The sequence below is a fragment of the Ictalurus furcatus genome, chromosome 10, assembly GCF_023375685.1.
Source record: "Ictalurus furcatus strain D&B chromosome 10, Billie_1.0, whole genome shotgun sequence".
Lineage (NCBI taxonomy): Eukaryota > Metazoa > Chordata > Actinopteri > Siluriformes > Ictaluridae > Ictalurus > Ictalurus furcatus.
Window position 1 is genome coordinate 15,963,709 of NC_071264.1, and position 24,799 is coordinate 15,988,507.

At 36.7% G+C, this 24,799-nt stretch overlaps 1 protein-coding gene across 2 annotated transcripts in view; it reads left to right on the plus strand.

The window, feature by feature from the left end:
• Positions 1 to 1,151: 1,151 nt before the first annotated feature.
• kdm4b (lysine (K)-specific demethylase 4B) overlaps positions 1,152 to 24,799 on the plus strand; it is a 66,825-nt gene continuing 43,177 nt past the window's right edge. Inside the window, exons 1-6 of one of the 2 annotated variants that reach the window (XM_053634075.1) lie at positions 1,152 to 1,321; positions 6,721 to 7,015; positions 8,121 to 8,296; positions 11,004 to 11,118; positions 12,049 to 12,242; positions 22,848 to 22,897. In XM_053634075.1, coding sequence (XP_053490050.1) covers positions 6,740 to 7,015; positions 8,121 to 8,296; positions 11,004 to 11,118; positions 12,049 to 12,242; positions 22,848 to 22,897 — 811 coding nt within the window. In that variant the 5' untranslated portion in view covers positions 1,152 to 1,321; positions 6,721 to 6,739. The remainder of the gene's footprint in view (positions 1,322 to 6,720; positions 7,016 to 8,120; positions 8,297 to 11,003; positions 11,119 to 12,048; positions 12,243 to 22,847; positions 22,898 to 24,799) is intronic. The other variant, XM_053634074.1, reaches the window with a different exon arrangement.

A 24,799-nucleotide genomic window follows, 5' to 3' on the forward strand; every position in this document is an offset into this window, starting at 1 on the left:
TCTAATTAGTTTGCCTTGTATCACTTCAACAACTAGGTGAGGATAATCGGTGGGGTGTATTGCATGGTGGTAGTGGCCAGAGGGTTGTAGGTTCAAATCCCAGCACTGTCAGAAAACCACGTTTGGCCTCAACCGTTCAGGTCTGTGTTTGGATTTGCATAAAATTTAAATGCATCTATCAAATAAATCTAAATGTAATATGTAATACGAAAGCCACTACACTGAGAAAAAACTCCGGCATTTTGTACAAACAAATAAGTTTTGCTTTCACTTTGCATCATCTCACTACTGCAATCTGGGATCCTGTGGCTGCAATAACAGATGGCAGGAAGAAACATACTGTACATAATGTAGAGTGTATGTGTCTCAAATCGACCGTATCTAGGGCACTAACTGTGGTTATTTCCTAATGGCGTCTTAATGTGGAACTGATTAAAGTACACTATAATTTTTTCATGTGCCCATATTGAATTTTCGAATTTGATTAGTCAGAAGGTGTTGTGTAACAGTATGCTTGCTGGAATTATGAAATGTATACGTTTCTAACATAATTTTGTTGTCATCAAACTATAACTATAATAAGTTTATCTGAATTTTAAAAAAAAAGCTCTGAATTGGTGTGCATGGTGTCATGTTATAAACAAACATGATTAAAAACAAAACAAAACAGCATAATCATCTAGATAAACATAGTTAAAAATATAATAATTTCAGATAAATTTAAAAAATAGATTCAGATCAAATCGAGACTTTTTCGCAATTAGTGAAAGATGTTAAAATGTGGTTTCACCTGCTCTTAGTAACCACCATTTTGGAGTTGTCTGTTTAAGTGGCCTTTCTGAGCTGTCGTTTTTGTATGATCGCGACTTGCACATAAGAGATAACTAATGACGAATAAAGACAATTTTGTACAATCACAATTGTTAGGTTTCCTAATGAGTCCACTACGCCGAGCCAGGTGGAGTACTTCGTCATATCAATTACTGTCGTTCCATAAAAACAGAGTCACTTCATGTCGATTTAAGACTCACCCTGAGTGTGTACGTGTTTTCCGTGATCTTTAGACGGCGCAAGAAACCGTGATATGATTGGCTTAATGCGGCGTCAATGAAAATAAATCACCCAATGAGAATCGCGTTTTCACGTCCATATGAAAGGTACGCGTGGGCTTCGGCCAATCATGAGACGCGGACATTCTGCAGCAGGGAGAGAGGCCCAGTTTTAGAGATGAAGCATTAATCGAGCGTTCAGCGGGACGGGAAAAGGAATAAAGCCAAACAAACAATAACTGGATAAAGGAGCATAAAGACAAAAGCAGGAGGTAAAGTTTTATTAAGTCATTTCATAACGGATTGTATAGCATTTGGAAATGAGGCTGGAGGGTGTCGTAGGCGGAAATATTACTGGGCTGTCGTCGATCGGACATGTTGACTTTTTTTTTTTATTTATTTAAAAAAAATTTTTTTATGGAGGAATGGACGGATGTCAAAAGCAGTTTAAACTGGGGAACTTGAGTATCGTTCTTAATTTCAGGCTAATTATTTAACGCAGGGCAGAGGTGTAATCCTCTGCATGAACCCTATGGAGTATATAGTGTTGAGATAGCAATAGTAGAGTTGTGCATATTTACGGCCTGCTACTGATCCCATTCGTACACAAAGGGCCATTTAAAGCTGCAACTCTAGATTACAGTTGCGTTACATTATATACACATTATACACTACACACATTACACACTCATATTCACATGCACACAACATATTGGAAACGCCAGACGTGTTAATGTTTGGTGTAGAAATATTTACTATCTAAGCCAGTATGCATGCATTTTATTTGCACTTGCTTGCCTGTTTGTTGTGTAGATTAGATAGTGGAACCAAAAAAAGGCACTGAACACCACCAGCTTCTGCTTGTGTTTCCTAACTACTTTGCATTTCTTCCTCCATGTTAAAAATATTTATTTTTTATTGTATAATTATGTATTTTTAAAATAAAAAAAAATAACTTCTCTTGTCGTAAATGGTCAGTATTTAATATTATAATATTAAAATATAATACATATTTTTGATGATATAATAATAATAATAATAATAATAATAATAATAAATTAATAGATTATTATTATTATTATTATTATTATTATTATTATTAATATTATTGCAAGAAAAAAAAAGAATAGTCCCCTAAGCCTTTCTCATGCTTGGCTGGTGTGCGCTCACAGGTGGGAGATTTTGTTTGTTATGGTTTGAGATTTTCATGGTATGTTGACTTAATCTCAAAATATCATGCGTTTAGGGTATAACACACAAGTCTATGGTGAAAATTTAAGCAGAAATGTATTACAGAAAGACTCCTTGCACATCTTTGCATATATAACTAAAACCAAAAGGTCTGTGAAAAAGTAACGTACACTGTGAATAAATGTGAAACTGTGACACTGTAAAAACCCTTGACAGCACAAACACCCCCCTTTTTTTTTTTTAAGCCTTAAACCTTGAATGTCATCACTGAAGTGTGAGAATTTAGAAATGCATCCTTGAGTATTCTTGTTATACAAATTATGTCATTTGACCTGCCTTATTTTGACGTTTTTGACCCAGAAAGCAATCAGTTGCTTAAATCACCTCTGTCTATCTATCTATCTATCTATCTATTTATTTATTATTTAATTAATTAATATTTTCATTTATGAAGTAGCACTGCAGATTGTATGGAAAATGTATAACTGCATAGACCCATGCTGAATTCTCAGATCTGATTGGCTAATCAGTTGATTAATGTGGATTAATTTTCTTTACTAGCAGCTCTGACATAAGTTCCGACTGTAATACAAATTCCAGGCTTATATTAATTCACTCGTTATAATTAAAAGCTACTGTTGTTTAACAAAACAACACATAAAAATACATTTATATGGTGGAGGAGACGTTTATTTAAAAATTATGTAAGGAGTCTCCAGTGCTTTGTAATGGTCAGGAGGTTTTCCACCACAGGAAAGTCTTCGGGACGGGGACTCTGCGCTTTTTGGTTTCTTGGTACGCAAGATATATTTTTTGTCTTATTAACTCGAGAGAGAAAACAGAAGCCAGTGAGGGAATGCTGGTCTGTAGTTGCTGTAACATAAGTGATAACTTTACAAATTGTGTTTGGAAACACAATTTCATTTTCAGTAGAAATGACTAATTTATACATTTGCATTAACGTCACTATTTTTTCATTTGTCTTTGGTTTATGGTTGACATTTTTTTTTCTTTCTTCAAATATATTTAATATAGAGTGTATATGATGTGCCAGCATCGTGATTGGTTTCTAAAGCAACCACTAGAGTTTTTTTTTTGTCACATTGCACCTTTTTCATTTGGCTTGGTTGGCTTCATAGCGATGGTCAGAAATGTAATGGGGTGCTTTTGATGGACACTTTCTTTGTTCTCATAAAGCTTGTTTTACCTTTGTAGGTCATGCAAATGCACTTTATTATATTTCAATATTTAATGCATACACTATAATAAATGACTAGGTCATAATCTGCCAATATTGCCCATATTGTAGTCAGTAAAGCAGTTTTTATCACAATCGCTCAGGAACAGAAAGGATGAGTGAGTAGGAATGAAGTCACTGATGTAAGCAGGTCATTAAGCCCAATGTATACTTCACTTTCTATGCGTACGCTATTAGTATACTTTTGAAAGGCTATGCCTACTGCTGTGCGCATATGTCAGTGTAAGTGTAAAAAACGGAGTATACTTTGGGCTTAAATTCTGATTAGTACTTTGTAGACTAAATGTCACTTATACCACCGATAGTTCTGCCTAAACTGGACAGAGCAAACTGTCAGGTGAGAGGGGAAAAAAAGAAAAGAAATTGCTTAACTGAAAATACCAAAGTACTTTTTACATGTTTATTTTACGGTCTAAATTAAATTCAGCGCAAAAACGTCCTCTGCTCACAACTTTATCACTGATAGATTCCAGATTGACATTTTCATAGTTGTTTTGTGAAGACGCATCATGAACTGTTCATTTACAGTTAAAGTCGTTCACTGAGAATTTCAACTGAACATGTAGTTATATTTAATAGAATAATAGACAAGGACATCATAAACCTTGATTAAATGTTAGGCAACTCTGATGTGAGAAGTAAAAAGCCTCGTGTGTGTGTACCTAGATAATATTGGTACACTCTCAGACATCTGCTGATGTGTTTAACCAGTTGAATTAGAAATGAGCAGAAATGGTATGTAGAATGTCGGTGACCTTTTGCTTTGGATAGCAAATTTTGTGCTCTGAAGCTAAAGGTTATATATTTTTCCTCCTTGAAGGTCAGTGGGCCCGTAAAGAAAAACATGACTATACAGTATATATGACTACGTAGTAATATTTTCATATTATATCTGTAGCAGTATCTTGTATCTTTTTTGTAATATCAAATGTATTTTGTGTATTAACAGTAGCAGTAATGAAACTTAAAAAAACGGTTTGTTGATACTTAATGTATAATTCAAAACAGTTGACCTCATCAGCTGCTTTGATGGGGGAAAAAAAAGTTGCCATAACATGATCTCAGAAAAATTTATTGCGACGTATATTTTGCGACCCAGTAGCTATATTATATCTTCATAATACCCTTGTGTGTAGGAAGAGCATATAAAAGCATAAATGCACCTTACCAATAAACTGTACTGTTCTTGTGAATTGAACTTGTGATCACAACTTGTTTGAAAATCTGGTGTTGCTGCTGCTATTGTTGTTGCTTGACTTATTTTAGACTTCTAAGTAGCTAAGTGGCTGTTTACAGTACTGTTTCTGAACAGTTAGGGGCAACTTACTCAGGGGCCCCCACTCACACCTATTATAAATGCAAGTATGAACAGAATTAACTTGATTATGTATGAGTCAGCTGTCTACTGTTGTCATAATTAATAGTGATCTTTTTACAACTTGACATGTGTTGGCCTAACACTTCCTACTCTAGATTCTTCACTAGCTATTTATGTATTAGCTTTGTTTTTAGTTATTGGTAACAGATTTCATTTTGGCAGAATTCTATCTAATCAAAACTAACTTTGAGCAATGAATTAGAAATATAATAAAATAGTCCCAGGTGATCTAAATATAATGCAGTCTGTCCTGTCTGAAAGATTCAGCACAGTTGCCTTTTAATTTCCATTAGAAATAAAGATAAATAATATGGATGATTTGCAGAACATGATTTAAAAAAAAAAAAACTTTAATGGATTAAGTCATGGCCTTAGCAAAATTATATAGAGTCGCTGAGAAAATTGTTCAGAAAACCGACTTCTGGCTCAGAATGCTTGTTTGTGTTTGAATGCCCCTACTGTCAGTCATTATATAAAGGCTCTATGGGCTACTGTAGATCCTAGGGCAGAGCTTTGTGAACATGGGTGGGAATCATTCAAATGTCTAATCCATCTAACTGTTAGAGATGTAATCTTGGAAAGAAATAAAGGACTAATCTTACATAATACACCTTTTTAAAAATTGAAAGTAAACTCAACAACAAAAAAAAGAAACGTCCTCACATTCAACTACTTTTATTACAGGCAAATTTCTTAACGTGTAAATATTTGTATTACCATAAGTTTCAATATCTGAACAAGTTTCACAGACATTTGATGAACAGAAATGGAATAATGAGTCCCTGACCAAAGGGAGGAAGGGGGGGGTCCAATATCAAAAGTAAGTAAGTATGTGGTGTATCCTCCAGCTGCTTTAAGTACTACAGTGCATCTCATCCTCATGGACTGCACCAGATTTGTCAGTTCTTGCTGTGAGATGTTACTCCACTCTTCCACCAAGGCATTTACAAGTTCTCCATCACATCTGGGGGGACACATGGTTACATGTAATTTTCCACAGCAAGGACGATCAGCTGTCCTTCCTGTCTCACTGTAGCAGGCCTATGGTATCTTTCTTCTGGTGTTTTTTCAGAATCAGTAAAAAGGTCTCTTTAGTGTACTAAGTTATTGTAACTGTGACCTTAATTGCCAACCACCTGTAAACTGTTGGTGTCGTAAGGACTGTTCCACAGGTGCATGTGCGATAAGTGTTTATGATTCATTGAGCAAGCATGAAAAACATTGTTTAAACCCTTTTCAATAAAGATCTGTAAAGCTTATATGAATTTTACAAAATTATCTTTAAAATACAGCCTCCTGGGACATTTCTTTTTTTTGCTTAGTTTAGATTGTGAAATGCATTAAAGAGCATAATATGTATGTATGTAATTAGGTAAAAAAAGATGTGTGTATATATGACAATTAATTAGAAATTTACAAATAAAAAAAACCCACTTGTTTACAAATTGGGGAGTTGGTCTGTTCGCTATTTCCTTCAGACACCATTGTGAGTATTCTGTACTAGCTGTGGTCTGTTATTTTATGCAGTGCATTGTGGGATTTAAGGAATGCACTGCATATATCTCCACTATGCTTTCTGACTACTGTCTACTAAGACAAAACTCAAAACTAGTGCTAATAGGGAGTGATTTGGAACAGAGTCTGTATGGTCTACTGAGTGTAAATGAATTGCTGGGTTTGCTGACATTTCTTCACTCATCCACTGGACCCCATTAATTCACATGTTGAAGTGGCTTGACTAGAACTCCAGTTGACATGTTGTATTTTTATTATTAGATTTTCAAAAATGTTCATAGTGATAATCAGAGGTTCTTATATATTTCTTTTTTCATTTTTGTGTCTAGCATTAGCTTATCTACGAGCATGTCTGAGGAAACTGCCCCAGACGAAGCCATGAACTCCACTCCAGCTCCGACCTTACAGAACCCTGCGGTTCCTTCAACAGCCTTGGACTTTGATCCAGCTCCAAGCCCACACTTGGAGTCCTCAGAGCCCGAACCAGCTTCTGCACCACCACCGGGTGGAAATTTAGCCTTCAAGATCATGACCTTCAGGCCCACCATTGAGGAATTCCGTGACTTTGCAAAGTACATTACGTATATGGAAACCCAAGGAGCTCATCGCGCAGGCTTAGCTAAGGTACTCATGCATTCTTTTCAGCATCAGAGACCGAGCAAATGAGCTGGCGTTAGGATTTCTGCAGGGGAACAGAGTGGACCTAAGATTCCTCCAAATTAACTACAAGCTCATTTTCTTCTCCTTTACTTACATGAAAGGAGAAGCTTGTGTTGGTAGAAGCCTTAAAAAGCACAGTGAAAACATTTCCTTACTGTTTCTAGTATTTCACTAGCAGTTCATGAATCTCGCACTATCAAACACGAACACACTCTTCCAACCTGAAATCCAGACTGAGCCTCAAAGATTGAACATAATGACATTTTAAGATCCATCTACATTTGAACATTTCAGCAAGTACTTTGATTATAGTAACATTAAATCAGCATTTAATTGGGGAGAAACAAGATTAGTACATGATGACTCAAATATAATAATGGAAATGGAATTCTAAAATAAATAAAACTACAGGGTGTCCCAAAAGTCTCACCAGCACCATGTTGGTTGTGCCTTCGTCAATGGGTATTCGTGGACATGCACTTCTTGGTTGGTCTGCAACACTTCCAGTCTTTTGTTAATTTGTTAATAAGTTTGGAAACAGTGTTTTGTGTGTGTGTGCATGTGTGTGTCTGATGTGCTTGCCATATTTCCTCTTAAAGTCCATCGCAACCTTTCCGATCCAGTCATGAAAATGATTTTAATGCGTTCTTCTTTTGTCAAAGCTGTTCTTAAGGGCTATCTAAACAAAGTTATATAATATAAACTAATAAACTTTGGAAGACATTTTGCTAAAAAGTGTTTATTTCCCCTATGTATAGACTTATGAAACCTTGTAGAATGTCTCCAAAAATATGTTCAGAGATTTTGGTTTAGAACTGAGGAATTGTGAGTTTGGTAGTGAGATTATTTCCTCTTCATGGCAAGAACTCCAGTGCAGTTTTATAAGTTTAGAAAATTTTATATATATATAATATATATTTTTTAAATGCGCCAATAAATGTATTTAGTCAGGCTTTGTGATTTGAACTCGCAGCCTTCTGTCACTAATATTGAATCCTAACTGTTGTACTACCATTAGCTTCATCTCATCTACTCATTCCGTATCTCTCTCTCTCTGGTTAACTTCCAGGTCATTCCTCCTAAAGAGTGGAAGCCCAGACGCTCCTACGAGACCATCGAAGATATGGTCATTCCTGCGCCCATCATGCAGGTGGTCACCGGTCAGTCCGGACTTTTCACTCAATACAACATCCAGAAGAAGTCCATGACTGTGGGCGAATATCGCAAACTGGCCAACAGTAAAAGGTAGGTTCCGAATCAGATTTTTCTTTTTAGTTGCTTTTGTGTAGATGATTCTGATTACATAGATTGTGTTACTAAGTGTATACATTTATAAGTGTTTGGGCCAACTTTCTTACCAAAGCACCAGTATATTCTTTCATATTCATTTATATATATTCATCAATAGAATCCAAAGATTTTTTCAGTGATTCTGAATGAACTGTGATGTTGAGTAGTTATTACTTAACAAAAATACCTTCAAGCCATTGAGCCAATCACAGTTCACTTTAAAAATTATTAGAGATAATAGTGTGATGACAGCAACTTTCAACTAGAGATGTGGGCTAATTTGGTGAATAACGAACAAAAACGTGGTTGTTATGGTGCACATTGACAGCTATAGTTAACTAAATTACATTATACCACAGCACTGATGAATTCTCAGATCAGATTGCTCAGATTAGTTGATTAATTTTGTATAACGGCGGTTCTGAATAATTGAAGTCCCAGGTTTATACTGGTCCACTTGAAGGTGGACGCACAAATAATTTAAGGCTAATAATAAATGGAATCCTATGCCTGTTATTTAACACAGAAAACGGTTTAATCATCGGTATGTTGAGGTTTTCTGTAAGATGTGTATGTAACATTTATGGAAGGAGTCTCCAGTGTCAGTGTTCTGTTACATTCAGTATGTTTTCCACCACATGAAGTTTTTCAGGACAGGAGTTTGTGCGTTCCGGTTTCTCAGTATTATGACAAGCTGTGTTTGTTTTTGTGTTAACTTGAAGAGTAAGATAAAGGAATGTGTTATACTTTTTAATAAATAACAATTTGCTGTGGAACAAGGGAAATAAAACACTTTGGGACATAATCAACTTTTAGGGTTCAGGTAACCATAACGCTGCTCTCATTTTGTTTTTCAGCTAAACTGCTGTAGGCTCGGCAGTTAAACCTCCTGGACTACCAGCACGTTATTTATGTTTGTTTAGTTGTCAGACAGCCTTATTAAGCGTGAGTTAGACGTGATGCAGAACCCACATTCTAGTGTAAAGTTGAACCCTTGAGGGTTCAGGGTCTTGCTCAAGGTCCCAGCAGTCGTCCTGGGAGTTGAACTTGCAACCTTCTGCTCATTAGTGCAGTGCATTAACCACTTGGCTTACTAAACTCCTAACCCTTGAAAAAGATGTTTCAGCAAGCTGCTATATACCTGTTTGTGGGAAATGTAACCTTACCTGCTGTATGCGTAAAAATGGTCAGTATAGTTTGGCTGTGATTTGGTTGGCAAATGATGGACCTCACATGTGACCTCTGCCGTAGTGCGGGACAAGAAATTTGAGTGGTTTACAAAGGGTGCTTCATTTTCCATTAAAATCTGTCATTTACATTAGTGCCGAAGGAACTTCGCTGCTGTGCTTTTTGTCATTCTTGTTCAGTGTTTAAACAATGCTTGTGACTTTCACTTGATTAAATCGTGCTCAGTTTTAACCAAAAATACAATGTGTGCTGATTTTACATTAGATTCCTTCCTTTCTAACTGGATTAATTTTACCTCAGGATTTAATCAGATTATAAATTGTCATTTATGAAGCAGAGTCTGTATTTTATTTTATTTTTTACAAGTATGTAATAGCATCCTGTGCGTGAAAGGCAAAAGTAGCATTTTGTTCATATTAATGTACCAAAAAAGGCAATGATACCTATTCCATTATATCATGCACTGAGTAATTACGAAACTAAGACACACTAGCTAACCTAGCTAAGACGACAGGCTTAACTAATTCTTGAATGGTGAACGTAAAAACTTGAATTATTGTATAATCACTGTAATGTAATGTTTTTTGTTTTGTTTTTTACTTAACACACCAGAAAGTTTGCATGTTAACTGGGCATGGAATAATACTGTTGGAAAAAGGATCTTAGTGCTTAGTGCAGTGTAGTTAGCAGTTTAGCCATGGCTTAGCATTTTAGATTGTCATGAGAAGGAGGAAATGCTGAAGTAACTGTTAGTTCTTCTTAGTTTCACAATAGAATATAATGGCTGTGAAGTAAAAAAATTAAAACTATTGTACTATTAAAGAACAAGACATTAGCAAGGTGTTAAACTGCTTGTTTCTGTATACTAATTTTGAGGAAAACATGTAGCTTGCTACAAAAATATGTAGCTAGCTGCATGTTTAGATTACTGTGTATAGTAAGTAAACAACACAGCTAATATTATGGAAATTAACTTTAATGTTATGCTACTTCCCATCTTACACCAGTTAAAGTCTGTTTTTAAGTGTTTTGAAATGTTTATTGCTGATTTACAGGAAACATAGCCACTAACCTATTTATGAGGTAAAATTATAGCCACAGTTTAAAGTTTTTTCCCCAGATATTTGTAGGCCACTGTGTTGTTAAAGTTGATTATAGATCATGTGTATATGGTATAAAAAGTCAGTGCTGTGTTAAAATGTATTTTGGTGCTGCTGCTTGAATGGCTACCTACTTTTATGGATTACGTTTGCTCCTGTGGATGATGCAAATTCACCTACCATCAGACCACTAGAATTTCTGCTAACAGAGCTCTGTGCTGTAAAACCCCAGATGTGACTGTTTTCAAATAAAATAAAAGCAGTTTTGCTTTAATGGTCATGTTTTTGAAAGCAGACGTAATCATGGTTTAACAAGGCTTTGTTCATGTTTGTCCTCTATAAATAAACCTTGGTGTGTGTTTTCTGATCTGCAGGTACTGCACTCCTCAGCATAAAGACTTTGATGATCTGGAGAGAAAATACTGGAAGAATTTGACATTCGTGTCACCGATCTATGGTGCAGACATCAGCGGCTCGCTATACGATCCTGTGAGTCTTCCTTCCTTCTGTTCTTTCCTTCCTTCCTTCCTTCCCTTTATGCATCTGTCCATCCATTCCTTCCTTTCTTTCTTTCGTTCTTTCGTACTTTTTTCCTCATTTCATAACTTCCGTATGTCCTTCCTTCATTTCTGACTGTCCATCATTTAATTTATTCATTTCTTTGATTTTTATTTCCCTTCCTTCTGTCCTTCCTTCTATCATTTCATTCTTTCCTTCTGTCTTTCCTTTCTAGCCTTTCATAACTTCATTCCTTCTGTCTTTCCTTCCATCATTTCCTTCCTTCTTTCTCTTCTTTCCTGCCTTCTGTCCTTCCTTTTTATCCTTTCTTTATTCCTTCCCTTTTTTTAGTCATGTCCTTTCTACTTTCTTCCTTCCATTATTACCTTTTTCCTTCTGTCATTTAATTCCTTCCTTTCCTTTTCTAGCCTCCTATACTTCCTTCCTTCCTTCCCCTTACTTTCCAGTTTTTCCTTCCATCCTTTTCTTCCTGCTTGCTGAGTCAGACCCCCATTGATCCTATTAACATATTGTTTGTTTATAATTAATTAAGAGTATAACTGGTTAATTGGTTAATTATGTTAAACATTATTTGTGACATTGAGTTAAAATTATTGTGGTCCCTAATATAGGCAGGAATTATTATAGCTATTTTAATTGCTTCACAAGCAGTATTGCTCCTATCAGTTTATAATTAATGTGTTGTCATAGACATTTTAAATAAATAGTAATTAAACATAAGCTGCTCACCCAAGCGACACACCAACTGACTGTGTAATGATGCCATCTAGTGTTGTAGAGTACACATTGAAATGCTCAGTGTGTGTGTGTGTGTGTGTGTGTGTGTGTGGGGGGGGGGGGGTGTGTGTGTGTGTGGGGGTGTGTGTTCGTTTGTGTGTGTGTTCGTTTGTGTTCTGCCAGGACATAACGGAGTGGAACATTGGACATCTGAACACGCTGCTTGACATGGTGGAGCAAGAGTGTGGCATCGTGATTGAGGGCGTTAACACCCCCTACCTCTACTTCGGCATGTGGAAGACCACATTTGCCTGGCACACGGAGGACATGGACCTCTACAGCATCAACTACCTGCACTTCGGCCAGCCCAAGTCTTGGTTAGTGATCGCTGTTTGTTGATGGGCAGAAGTCTGAGTCGGAATTAACACTTAGCAATTTTTGTGAATCTTTGAATCATTTGAACTGTTGAAACAAAAAGAAATCAACAGCTGACTTCATTTTAGGTTTTTTATACTGGAGTTGTTATTGATGAAGGATACACATATAGCAGTAATAAACAGACATAAACTGAGTTTTAAAAAATTTATAATTTAAAAAAAATTTATTTTTATCATGTTACCTAGAAATCTTTGCTGTGGTGGAAAACTTACTGAATGTTACAAAGCGCTGACACTGGAGACTCCTTCCATAAATGTTAAACATCCCTTACAAAAATGCTCACCATAATAATGAATACACACATTTAAAAATCAGTTTATGTGGAATGTCCAACAAACAAGTGCCCGTTTATCTTGTTACTTTAGAAACTGCTAGAATGACTCGGATTCCAGAGTTCAACATCTGTGATATAAACCACTTCACCCCAGTACCGACAGTAAAGTAAATATATTTACGATGTAGTGAATGCAGTCATTTTTTTCTTAAGCAGCAGACTAGAAAACAAAACTTTCAGTTCCTCTGAATATTCCTTTGAAAGTTCCCCTGAAATTGGTGCAGCTGTTGAGTGTCTCTCAACATCGTTTAAAAACACAGTTGAGCCAAAAATAAAATGTACACAATACAGTTCAGCCATGACATGTTTATGCAGGAGCTATGAGGCTATTGCAGCTGGCAAAAACTTCAACCTTATAACTACCAGTTTAGCCTTGTCCAAACTGCATGATCCTAAATAATCACGTCTACAGAACGAACAGAGGGACTGAGGTAAAGCCAGACATACATTTTGAAGATGAATCAATTTTTTTTTTCAGCATGTAGGGTGTCTTATTCAGCTCCCTAGTTCAGTAGTCAGGGCACTGATCAGGGAGTTGGCCATTTTAAAGGTTGTATCAATCGCGAAATCCTTCTAGTGCACTGGAACATTCGCTCTCTAAAATAAAAAAAAAATCCCACAATGGGCTGCAAAGACCAGAGAGCATCGATGCTCACTATGTTCCCTTCTTACTGGATATGATGTCATGTTTTCTGAAGCCTCTGTGCTCCAAAAAAATGGGTGACGAACTCTCAGCCAACTTTGTTTCCAAATGTACAATAAGAAGCTTGTTATCCTTGTAGTAGCTTTCAAATGATTGCTTACGTTAGTGATTTTTAACTTTATTTGACGTTCTACTGTATGTACGGTTTGAGTCCAACGACTTTTTGTGTGTTTAATGATTTAAAAAAAATCCAAAAATGTGTGTTTTAAGCTAACAAATTTATATAAATATAATGTCAGAAAGATACCGGTCCTGCCTGTTGTTAAATTCCAGTGGTGAGGTTTTACGTGAGTACATGGTCATGTGTAATGAACCAGGGTCCTTACCAGTGCCCGACCTCATGTACACGATGTACTGATTCACAGCCTAGGAAGCTAGGGAGCTGATTGAGTCACACCCCTAGGTTGGTGTCACAGCAGCGTCACACTCAGGTTTGTAGGAGGAATTTAGCAATAGAAGGGATTTGTATGACAATATAGTCTCATATAGTCAGTTTGATTTGTGTGTGTGTGTGTGTGTGTGTGTGTGTGTGTGTGTGTGTGTGTGTGTGTGTATATATGTTCTTATTCTAATATTTTATAAAACGGTACAAGTGAGTTAGTACTAATGCGGTCATCTTTTCATGTCAGTGTGTGATTTGGATGCAGTTTGCATGATGCTAATCTGGTAGCCATAACCTTCCTTTTCTTGTTAGCTACGTTAGCCTTGTTGCTTCAGTACAAAATGAAGCACGATTTGGATACTGAACATGTCTTAGTTAGTTGATTAGTTAGTTGACCTACATTTACAGTTCAAGGGGAAATTTAGGCCTGTTTTAGTAACTAGGGGTGTAAAAATACAGCGTGACCATGAGAATTTATAAGTTCTTATTTATTTATTTGTTAGTTATGGTGAACCTATAGTACATTTTTGTACAACTTTAAACCTCTAGGCATAGCAATTTTATATTTATTTCGTTTGTACAGGCAAAATGCATGTTTTGCAATGTTTATGGTTCAGAAATAAAAAAGTCTTTTCAGACTTATTTTCCTTCATTAAATTTTGCTCTGAATATTCTGAGAATTGAATTGACTTGTTAAGCTGGTATGATGAATCTAGTCAAAATGTGACTAGTGTGTTGTTACACCCCTCGTAGCTATGCACAGCTGCAGTACTTCCTGTACGATTGTAAAGCATGAAGAGTCTGTCAGAGGGTTGTGAGGGTTTACCCAGAACTCTGGTGCATTTACTGCATACTTGTGATACAAGTGTCTAGAAACAACCCCTGCAGCTTTTGAAAGATGCCTCTCTTGCAGATCCTGCACTGTTAGGCTCTAAGAAATTCTGTAAGTGGTCACTAGGTGGCGGTGGTGCACTGCTACAGGCTCTGTGGTGTGCCGTTAATGTGGTCAGAGATGGTGCTGCATGACTTCATAAATAAAATTTCGTTACAGTTGTGTAATATTTAGAACGTTAGATGGGCTGAGAAGTGATCGATCAGCTCTTGCTGGTTAAATGAGAGGGGGAAAAAGAAGCGATTCTTTACGCATCATGACTGTGCATCGACACACAAAACTTCTTAATCAGGCTTCTACACCAGCGTGTTCAAATCTCTTAATTAAACTAATGAAGCAAATTTTACATCTAGGTTTGAAATCATCCTTAGGGAATGCAGGAAAAATGGTGTGTAAATGGAGTTGATTCAAAAATTTTACTGAGGAATTTTATAGAAAATGATTCAAAATGCTAAGAGTGCTTTAATATTAAACAGACAAACAAAAAAATTTGCAGCACCAGCAGGCTTTATTTAATTGTTTCAAATTTTTATGTATTTATTTTTTTTCTAAATTGATCAAATGTGAAAAATAACATTTTTGATGGAAGAATTGTTTTAAAAATTGCATTCTAATTTCTAACTGTAAAATGTGATTCAAATTTAAAACAAAAAAATTAATTAGAAAAACTTTGTGCTATGCATACTCACTATATAGAGTATAATATAAGTGTATTCTACTCCCAGTAGAAAGAAATTTGAGATTCAACCACAGAAAAATACCTCATCATTTGGCTGTACAAAATTAAATTTCCACATGCAACGAAGGTGAGAATCAGCGTATAATCTCGCCGTGGTAATTTAAATTAAAATCACCTCATTTGGTGAGGCCTGTAGAGAGTCCCAGCTGTAGTGCGCACCCTGTGGTTTGCTTGTAAAGACTTGTACACTGCAGCTTTATTCTGATTTACAGCAGTGCTGTCACTCTCACACTTTTCTTTTTCTTCCTCCCAGTCCCTCGTTCCTGTCCAGGCCCCACTGCACTTATTGATTGAGCCACTCTGAGTACTCTCTGTGTGTGTGTGTGTGTGTGTGTGTGTGTGTGTGTGTGTGTGTGTGAGAGAGAGAGTGAGCGAGAGAGAATGGTTTGTGCTGTCAGATGCCAGAGCTTGTAGAAACGTGATTTAGTGCTTGTGCTTACACTCTGTTTATCTCACTTATATTGGTCCTGTCAGAAATTTTCTCTGCATTTTCTCATTCTGTGTACTGACATCATGACAACTGTGTGTTTGTTTGTGTGTGTGTTTGTGTCTAAGTGTGTAATGAAGAGAAGCAGGCAGTCTCATGTTAGGAGTCCTTGTCTGAAGGCCTCATGGGAGCTCACTGCCATTTTGATTTTCACTTCTGTGTAACTTCTTTGTCTTTTTCTTTGTTTCCCGTTTATTTAGTGAGAGTGTAAAAGAGATGTTGCAGTGGAGGGGGTGTGGCCTCTGTCTGTCGTTGCAGTGGAGGGGGGTGTGGCCTCTGTCTGTTGGTTACTTGCGTCAAAGAGAAGGAGGGATTAAGAAATCTATCTTGGGTCCTCCCTCTGTCCCAGCATGCTCTGCAGCATCAGCATTCAGTTCTTCTCTCTTGTTAAAGAGTGAATGTCCTCCTATGGCAGTGTTTCCTCTCAGCTCAATGCAGTGCAAGCGCTCGCTCTTGTCGCTGAAATTTAATCGCTTTTACTTGTCGAGTAATTACAGGATGTTAAGCTGTGTGTGGCGCTTGTTTGTTGAGCCCTTCTGTTCAGCCACTGTGAAATTAACTTCATTCCTCTCCAACACTGCACACATCAAGGTCATATTCCCCCACTCAACATCTACTGTCAGATTCTTCAAGATTTCGCAGTTGCTGTAGCGCGCACACACACACAAACACACGCGCGCACACACACACAAACACACGCGCGCGCACACATGTACATATGCATGCACGCTGCTGGAAATAATTGCTCTGGCTGTGTGTGTGTGTGGTAGCGTGACAGAGAGGGGGAAATAGCACAGTGTGTGAATTACTGAAGGCCTGTGGCTGTTTTCTTTCATCCATCCCAGATGATGATGACGTATAATAGCAGTATGCAATGACCTTCTCAGGAGCGACTCTTGGAGATGCTTACTGCATTGAGATGTGTCGATACTGACATTCTGTGTCATGATTAATTCCTAATTTTTAATCATGGTTTATGATGCAATTAAAAAAAATATAATATGGTATTGCATTTATCATATCTAAAAATTAATAAATTATTATTATTATTATTATTATTATTATTTATAACCCTTTGTGTTTCTATTTCACTGTGGCATGTAGACAAAAACAATTAGTGCTGAAGTGCCCTGAAGCCCTGTCCCCTGGGTGCCATTAATAACTGTTGGTGTTATTCAGCAGGTATAACTGGAAGTAGACTTGCCATGATATCATTTTCACATTAGTATGGTATCCCTAGTTCAAACGGGTAATGCTGGTATTCGCGCTGGTTGGATATTGGATGGTGCTATGGGGTAATTTTCGGTACGCAATAGCCTACACAAAAATGCAAGGAAGCTTGACTTCAAACTTTTGATTTTTATCCATCCATCTTCTATACCGCTTATCCTTCCTTCAGGGTCACGGCTTTTGATTTTTATTTTTTAACAAAATCTGAAAATGGAACTGAAAATGAAGTGTAATCAAATTAAATTGTGTGTTGTTCACCACCCCTCTAATGACACACCAAACAGCAAATGTAGCCTATATACAGATGGGCTCCTCTTTTAGGATTCAAGCATGGTCTCAGTTTTTATTTTTCGAAATGTGGCTGGATAGATCGCTTTGTGGAGTTCTGTTGAATATTTTGCACACGTTTGTGCTTCCCCTCTGACCTCGCACAGTTGTTCCTGTCAGTTAAACCTGATGTCTTCTGTCAGCGCATGTGCTATGCTGCCTGTGTAGATTTGATGCCTCAGTAAATAACTTTCAATGCGTTCGTTTTAATTTAACATATCTTGAGCCACAAAGTCATTAGATGACTATACATTATTTAAGGCTGTTCTATTTGTTAGGAAATTGATATACAAACTGTTATTAACGTTCATTCATAATGTTTCCCCCTTTAAACCAGTATAAAATTTCATATCGGTATCATCCCTCATAACTGCTAAAACCAATATGACCATGTACTGTGGCAAGCCTAACTGGAAGAGGAGTTTTTATACCTTAGTGAAGACCACATGTCACAGCAAGGATGGGAAGATCTGACAACGTTGATCTTGCTACTTTTATTTAAAAAGAAAAACAAACTACACAGTTGCCAGTGTTTGGGTTAGATTTAGGTTTAGCATATAAATAATTAGCTACTTTAATAATTGTCAATAGAAGGTCCTCACATGGATAGTGCGATGTTTGTGTGTTTAAAACACATTTAGAAAGCACTATTTGATTTTTTTTCTGGCACCTGGGTAAAGGTGAATATGGTGACGGAAAGGTGTTATACAAGTTTTGTGTGATTATATCTAATCATCATGATGTAAAAATCATCACCCTGCTCTCCGATTGGTTAACTAAACATTCTCTTTTTCTCACACACACACGCACACATCTTGAGAGGCAGTGCTCTCACGTTCTCATTTTATATACAGCGGCTCATAATGTCTGATTATATTTACTTTAATGGCTTTGAGAAATTACATGATGCTTACATTATACATCAGAGCGGGGAATCTGTATGGAGCTCATAAGTCAATTTCATTTCTATTCAGGCTTCCAAGATACAATTATAATAAAATGATTCATCATGCAGCCTGATGTATTTTTGAATTCAGAACCTTATGTGTTTATTTTTGCTACCTGCTTGTTTTTGTGTAGTCTACTATTGTTATATTTTATCACAGAAAAGTACTAAATATTTTATTTTTGTAATATTTTCTAGTGGAAGCTGAAAGCATCTTTGGGTATCATGATTTTTATTATTTTGTTCCACTCTAATCCTTTTTATGCCTGCTCACTAAGCAAATTGAGATAGGTAGGCTCCTGAATGCCAATCAATGTGTAATTACCTACCTACTTCCACATGTACTTTTATGTTCTTAACACGCTTATTTCTCATTATGAACACTTCTAAGTCATGTACATTAGTCTGCATGCTGCAACACATGCACTAGAGGGCAGTGTGCAGCTGTAAAAATACTTCAGCCCCCCCCCCCCCCCTTGATTCCCCGTGCGTCACTTGGCTGTAGTCAGGGCAAGCGTGATCATCAGCAAAGAGATTCCTCTCCAAAATCTGGATAATAATTGCGGTAATAAGTATGATGACAGAAACGATAGTGGAAGATTGTGTTACGCTCCAACAAGTAAAATATTTCTCCCTTTTCAGGAGAATGCTAAAAGTTCATCCAGCATGGGAGTAGATGAATCCATTCATTATCCTATATAATCGTGGGCTATTTTGTTATCACCTCATGATAGGGCTGCACAATTAATCGTATATTGATCCCAATTACGATTTTGACTGCCCACGATTAAATGAACATGATCGACTGCGATATTGACGTTTAAAGTTTGTCCTCCGCTCATAGAAAACTCCACTGCAGATCAAATCAAGCGCTTCCTACACTTACAGCCAATCACCTTAGAGCGGCGCAGGGATGACGTCATTTTGTAGTGCCAAAACCCCAAAATGGAGTTAGCATTTTAGCCCTCGAGCTGCTAGCTTCGCTTTGAGCTCCAGCGTTTTGCGCAAGGGGAAATCTTGAAATTAACATGATGCTAAATGGCACTGCAGAGGTTGTCGGGGACATTAAACAACATCACGCCAAACAGGAAAAAACTTTGCAGATAAACTCAGGTTTCAATAGTGCCACCATTTCACTTGCATTTGCGACTGAAAAGTATTTTGTGCGATTGTGAATAAATATTTATTCACACCGGTGCGAGTGACCTGTACGGAGTTGTATAATACAATCGGAATAAAAACTACAGGAAGTCCAAAATACATCTACACCGAGCAACAGTTACTTTCACACTGCTTTTCATCTCCTCAGTCGACCGAACAAGTGTCGAAATACTGCAGAGAAGCCATTATGATGAAGAGTAACACTGAACATCTGCTTCAACTTCCCAATATCACAACCGCCATCTTTTATTGATCCAGCAAAATGACCTAAACTTGCACCTGTTCGTGTAGACACAGCGGCTTCGCTCGTAGTGAATTAATAATAATGCTAACACTACAAGGTGGGTTTAATTCAAACTTCTTTATTAAATAATTCCTCATCAATCATAATCAAGAGTAGCAACTGTTCAGTCTGTAAACATACAGTACACTGCAGCTCTCCTTCACTAACTCTAATTCACTCCATTTAAACTCTCAGTTGCCAGATATCACTAGAAAAGTCAATTCCAGTTTCCATGGTTTGATTTAATCCCCCAAAACATATTATCAGCAGACATGGACGCTGTACTGGGCGAAACGATCTAAAACTGATAAACAAAAATAAAACTACTAAAATGTAAAGACAGAAAATGTGCTTAATTATAAATAAAAAATTTAATATAAAAAAGATATTATAATAACTTCATAAAATATAAATAAAATGAGAAATGAAATAATGTGTAATTACTATGGGTTGCAATTAATATCAGTTTGACATTAAGCTTAGTTCGCTATTTCCTCAGAAAGCTATTAGCCTTTTTCCTAATATGGATCATTTTTGTTAGTCTACTTTTAATTAGGACACTCTATTGTTTTTAAGATATTTAAAAATAAATATTTTATGCTTGTTTATTTATCAATTAACCAACAGTATTTCTCATTACTATTATTTTAACTCAATTAGCAGTGACCATGAGCAGAGAGCTTACATTTAACTGTTTATGACAGACCTCCTGATTTAAGGTTAAACAAAAAAGATTGGTATCTGGATCGGTTTCAGTCATAAAAATCCTGATCGGAGCATCAGTAATGAACACCACTAAACTGAAGTGCTTTGCATCTGATGGGTAAATGAACTCAATCACATCCTATATGAGATTATTCAGATATATACACAATATGCACAGAGCGGTTCAAGAACTGACTCCAGCCCAGAACCATGACAGTGGAAAATGTCTAATAGTGTAGCTTTAAATATATTTAAGAGGCGCAGACTTCAAGCACGGAACATTGATGTTTATTGTATTTGTTTACAAGGTGCAACAGGTTAACGGTTGTTTTTTGCATACAGTCTGTAAAATTAACTGAAAATTTTAAATTTAGTTTATCAGAAGCTAAATTAATGGGTCATGGCTCACACCATGTTCCTAAATTCTGTCATAATTGACCAGCTCAAGTTTTCTCATGCCTACTTGTGTGTTATATTGTGGCATGAGAAAACTTAATAAATGTGAAAGTGCAATACAAATGTTCTCACTAAAATCAATTAATAATCGTGATAAATAATCGAGATCTCAATATTGATCAAAATAATCGGGATTATCATTTTGGCCATAATCATGCAGCCCTACCTCATGATAATTAATTAAACCTTTAATCACAAGCTTTTTTACAACATTATAATCAAATGGCTGTGTTTTATCTGTCTCTGTTCTTACTTGGCTGAATTCATATTTTATTTATATATATATAGCCATTTGGAAATATGGAATCGTCCTGTGATATGCAGCGTTAAATTTGTTCAGAAAGAAACCCTGGAGAGCCATTCTTATCCAGGGACAGAGTTGGGAGCACAAATGCCAATGATAAATGCTTTGGTTTGTCTGTCTAAGTGAACTCTCTAAGCTTTTATATAGAGCCATATAACATTTTCTTTTTCAGAGAGGGTTTGAACACTTGAAGAACCGTTATTTGTTGGAGTGTAAATTTGTAGCAATATCATGACATTTTTGGAATACGTATCAGGAAATGACCAAAGAGAGAAGGGCACAGAGCACCATGCTGCAAAGCCAAATGCGTTATATTCTTATACTGTGTTCACTCTAGCAAGCAACAAAGCAACAGATGACCGTTCCTTTTTTATGTATGTGCACAACACAGAGCTGCGAGTTCAGAGATTTCAGCTGCATAGATTTTCTCAATTCTGTCCAAATTAGGTACAGCATGGTGTGGTGTTTTTTTTATTTTTTAAAAATTTTTTCCCTTCCATTTTAATTTTTTTTTCTTTCAAGTGTTGTCTTGCTTTTTTCCCTTCTTTATTTTAATCTCTTAGCAGTGGCTTTAATAGTCCATGTAAATGTAGTTACACTTTATGGCCAAAAATTTGTTGACACATGATTATCATCCACCTATGTGCTTGTTGAACATTCCATTGCAGAGTTAGTTCCCCTTTGCTGTATAATAACCTCCACTCCTCTGGGAAAGCTTTCCACTAGAGTTTGGAGCATGTTAGTGGGGATTTGCAGCAATTCAGTCAAAGCATTAGTGAGTTTGGGCACTGTTGTCAGGATAGGAGGCCTGATGCACAGTTATTGTTCCATTTCATCCCAAAGACGTTCAGTGGGTTTGAGGTCAGGGCTCTGTGCAGGCCACTCAAGTTCTTCCACTCCAACCTTGGTAAACTTGGTCTTCATGGAGCTGACTGTGTACAGGGGTGAACAGGATTGGGTTATGGGTGTGGTGGTCAGCTGTCCACAAACGTTTGGTTGTTTTAGTTTATATATTGCTAACAAAGTCGTTGTTGTCCTCTGAAATGGTGAATGGTTTATTACAAAAAAAGGCTTGCATGGTTACGTTACAACATTATAGTTAATTTCATGAATATAATTAAATTGCAGTTTGACAATTTGACAACATCGGTGTCCTTATGTAAGATGTTAGACATCTGTCAGCCCGTCATAAATGAGTCTTTTCAGAAGCAGATCTTTGATGTGTAAACTACAGGAAGTTGATTTTTACTCCTGCACAGTTGCTGACTTTTCTAGAAAGAGTTCAGGCTAGGCCAAAGGGTGCGAGCATGGAGCGTAATGGATTGTAAAAAAATTAATAAATAAACAAAGAAACAAAAGTTCAAAGTCTTCTACTTAGATTTACAGCAAACAAGGCTTCTTGGAAAACCTCCATGTCAAGTCAAGGAGTGTGCTTCAGACGTCGAATGACAGCGGGGTTTTTTTTAAATTTTTTTTTTTAGTCGAGCTGGAGAAAAGGATGTAATGGTGATGAAGCAGACATGCCGCTCTCACCTCAGGCACTTTGCTATTGATCTTGACAGCTGATGCGTCTCTCTCTCGCTGTCTCTCTGCAGGTACGCCATTCCTCCTGAACACGGCAAGAGGCTAGAAAGACTGGCGAAAGGTAAAGCATCACTCATTCTCTTCTTGTGTTAAGAGAGAAATACTGCATGTGGTTAACTCTGAACATTTTAAGCAATGCTCACCGATAGGCATGTTCTGAAAATCAGGTCTAAGATATAAAATCATGTTCAAGACACACTATATTGCCCTGACTGGCGCTCAGGTCTTTGCGTTTTCATGGCATGTTTCATGGGGGAGTGTGTTGTCTGTCCAACGAGAAGCCAGTCCAATAATTCTGTTACCTGACCAAATTCCATGCATAATATAATATAATAGTATAGCAATATTATCAGTCTATGAAGTTATACTAACTGTCTCATTACGCGGAAGATTTCATGGTGTCCTTAAGCCCACTCATCCTTAAAAGAAGTTTTTAATGGTCCATTCTGCTGTTACGTCAATGTATAATCTAATATTTAAAGGTAAAATCATCCATTACATATTACCAAAATGGTGTGTTTTTTTTATTTTAATTTTTTTTATAAAAAATGGCTGTATTCTTTAATGGCCTGCTGTCTTGCATTGTAGATGTTGACCAATACATACAGTAATGTACAGAGTCGGTATTGAGCGCATGAATAAGAGGCAGTGTAATCGTGTGCTTTCAACCCTGCAGACAATGTTTTTCATGCCAGCAGTTCAAAATGTCCAAGACTAAACCAATTTAATAAAACCAGCTTAGTCAACAGCCCCCTCCAGACTATTCTACATGCTGTAGCAATCCGAAGTGTCATAGAAAGATGTACAATGTCTTCTTTTTAAATACGTCAGTGAGAGTTAATTCAGTCTCTCAGTTTGAAGAATCTCGCCAAATTTACCATGCAGTTAGATTAGATGATGTCAAATTTAATATCAGCTGGTCTCTCATTGTTGCTAGGGGTTGTCCAGGGTATCAGCCCAGGGTAGTTGTGTTTAAAAATAAAATAAAATAAATGATGAAAATACCACAAGATATTTCTAAGACCACACTCTCTTATTCAACATCCTCTAACGAAACAATGGGGGGAACCCCACAACGGTTAAATAAGACTGAGAGCTGTTCAGGTATAACCTAATATTGTAATGAACATGTTTGATTGAAAGCCAAGCTCACCCACTTACAGACCTATTGTTGTGGGCTGTACGTTCACTCGGTTAGTATTCATTGGCCAGGTTTTTCAGGCTCAAAGAGACTAATTCATGCAGGAGCATATACTTTTGATAAAGGCTCTCTGGGATGGATATTGGATGGACCCCTAAGCCTCATGATTGGTGAGGATAAAACTAGATAAAACTAAAGTCAAGGACAACTCTGCCCACTTTTCATAAGTATAAGGAAAATTCTGACATAATTCATGTTCTGGAAGTGCATCAGTTATTCATACTTCTACTGAATACTGGGGCTACAAAACCATCATTAGCCATCACATGTTGCCTTGGTCTAGAATAAAACACATTCTGTTACGCATAACTGGTGGTGCGATGAAGCGTAGTTACGGTTACCACCCCAAAGTTGGTTATTTTCCTATAACAGTATGTTCTAATGAATTTCCTTCCCCTTGTACTGCAGCAGTTTATCAATAATTGTCATTTTTCATTTATCAAAGAATGATGCATCATACTTTTTTTTAAAAAAAAATCTGTTTATAGGTATATTTAATGTTATGTAAAGTCTGCAAAACAAGTTATACGGTTATACATAGCTTGCCATGTTAAAAAATAAACAAGACAACTCTTCCTTGCTGGAAGACTTACTGACTATTACAAAGCACTGACACTGGAGACTCTTTCCATAAACCTTTGTTTCTCCTTACAGAAAGCTTCACCATAGCAATGATTGTTTTCTTTGTTAAATAACACATTTGTTAAACTGCGTATTATTAGGTTTGCGTACAGGTCCCCGTGAGTCAGATGTTACTATATT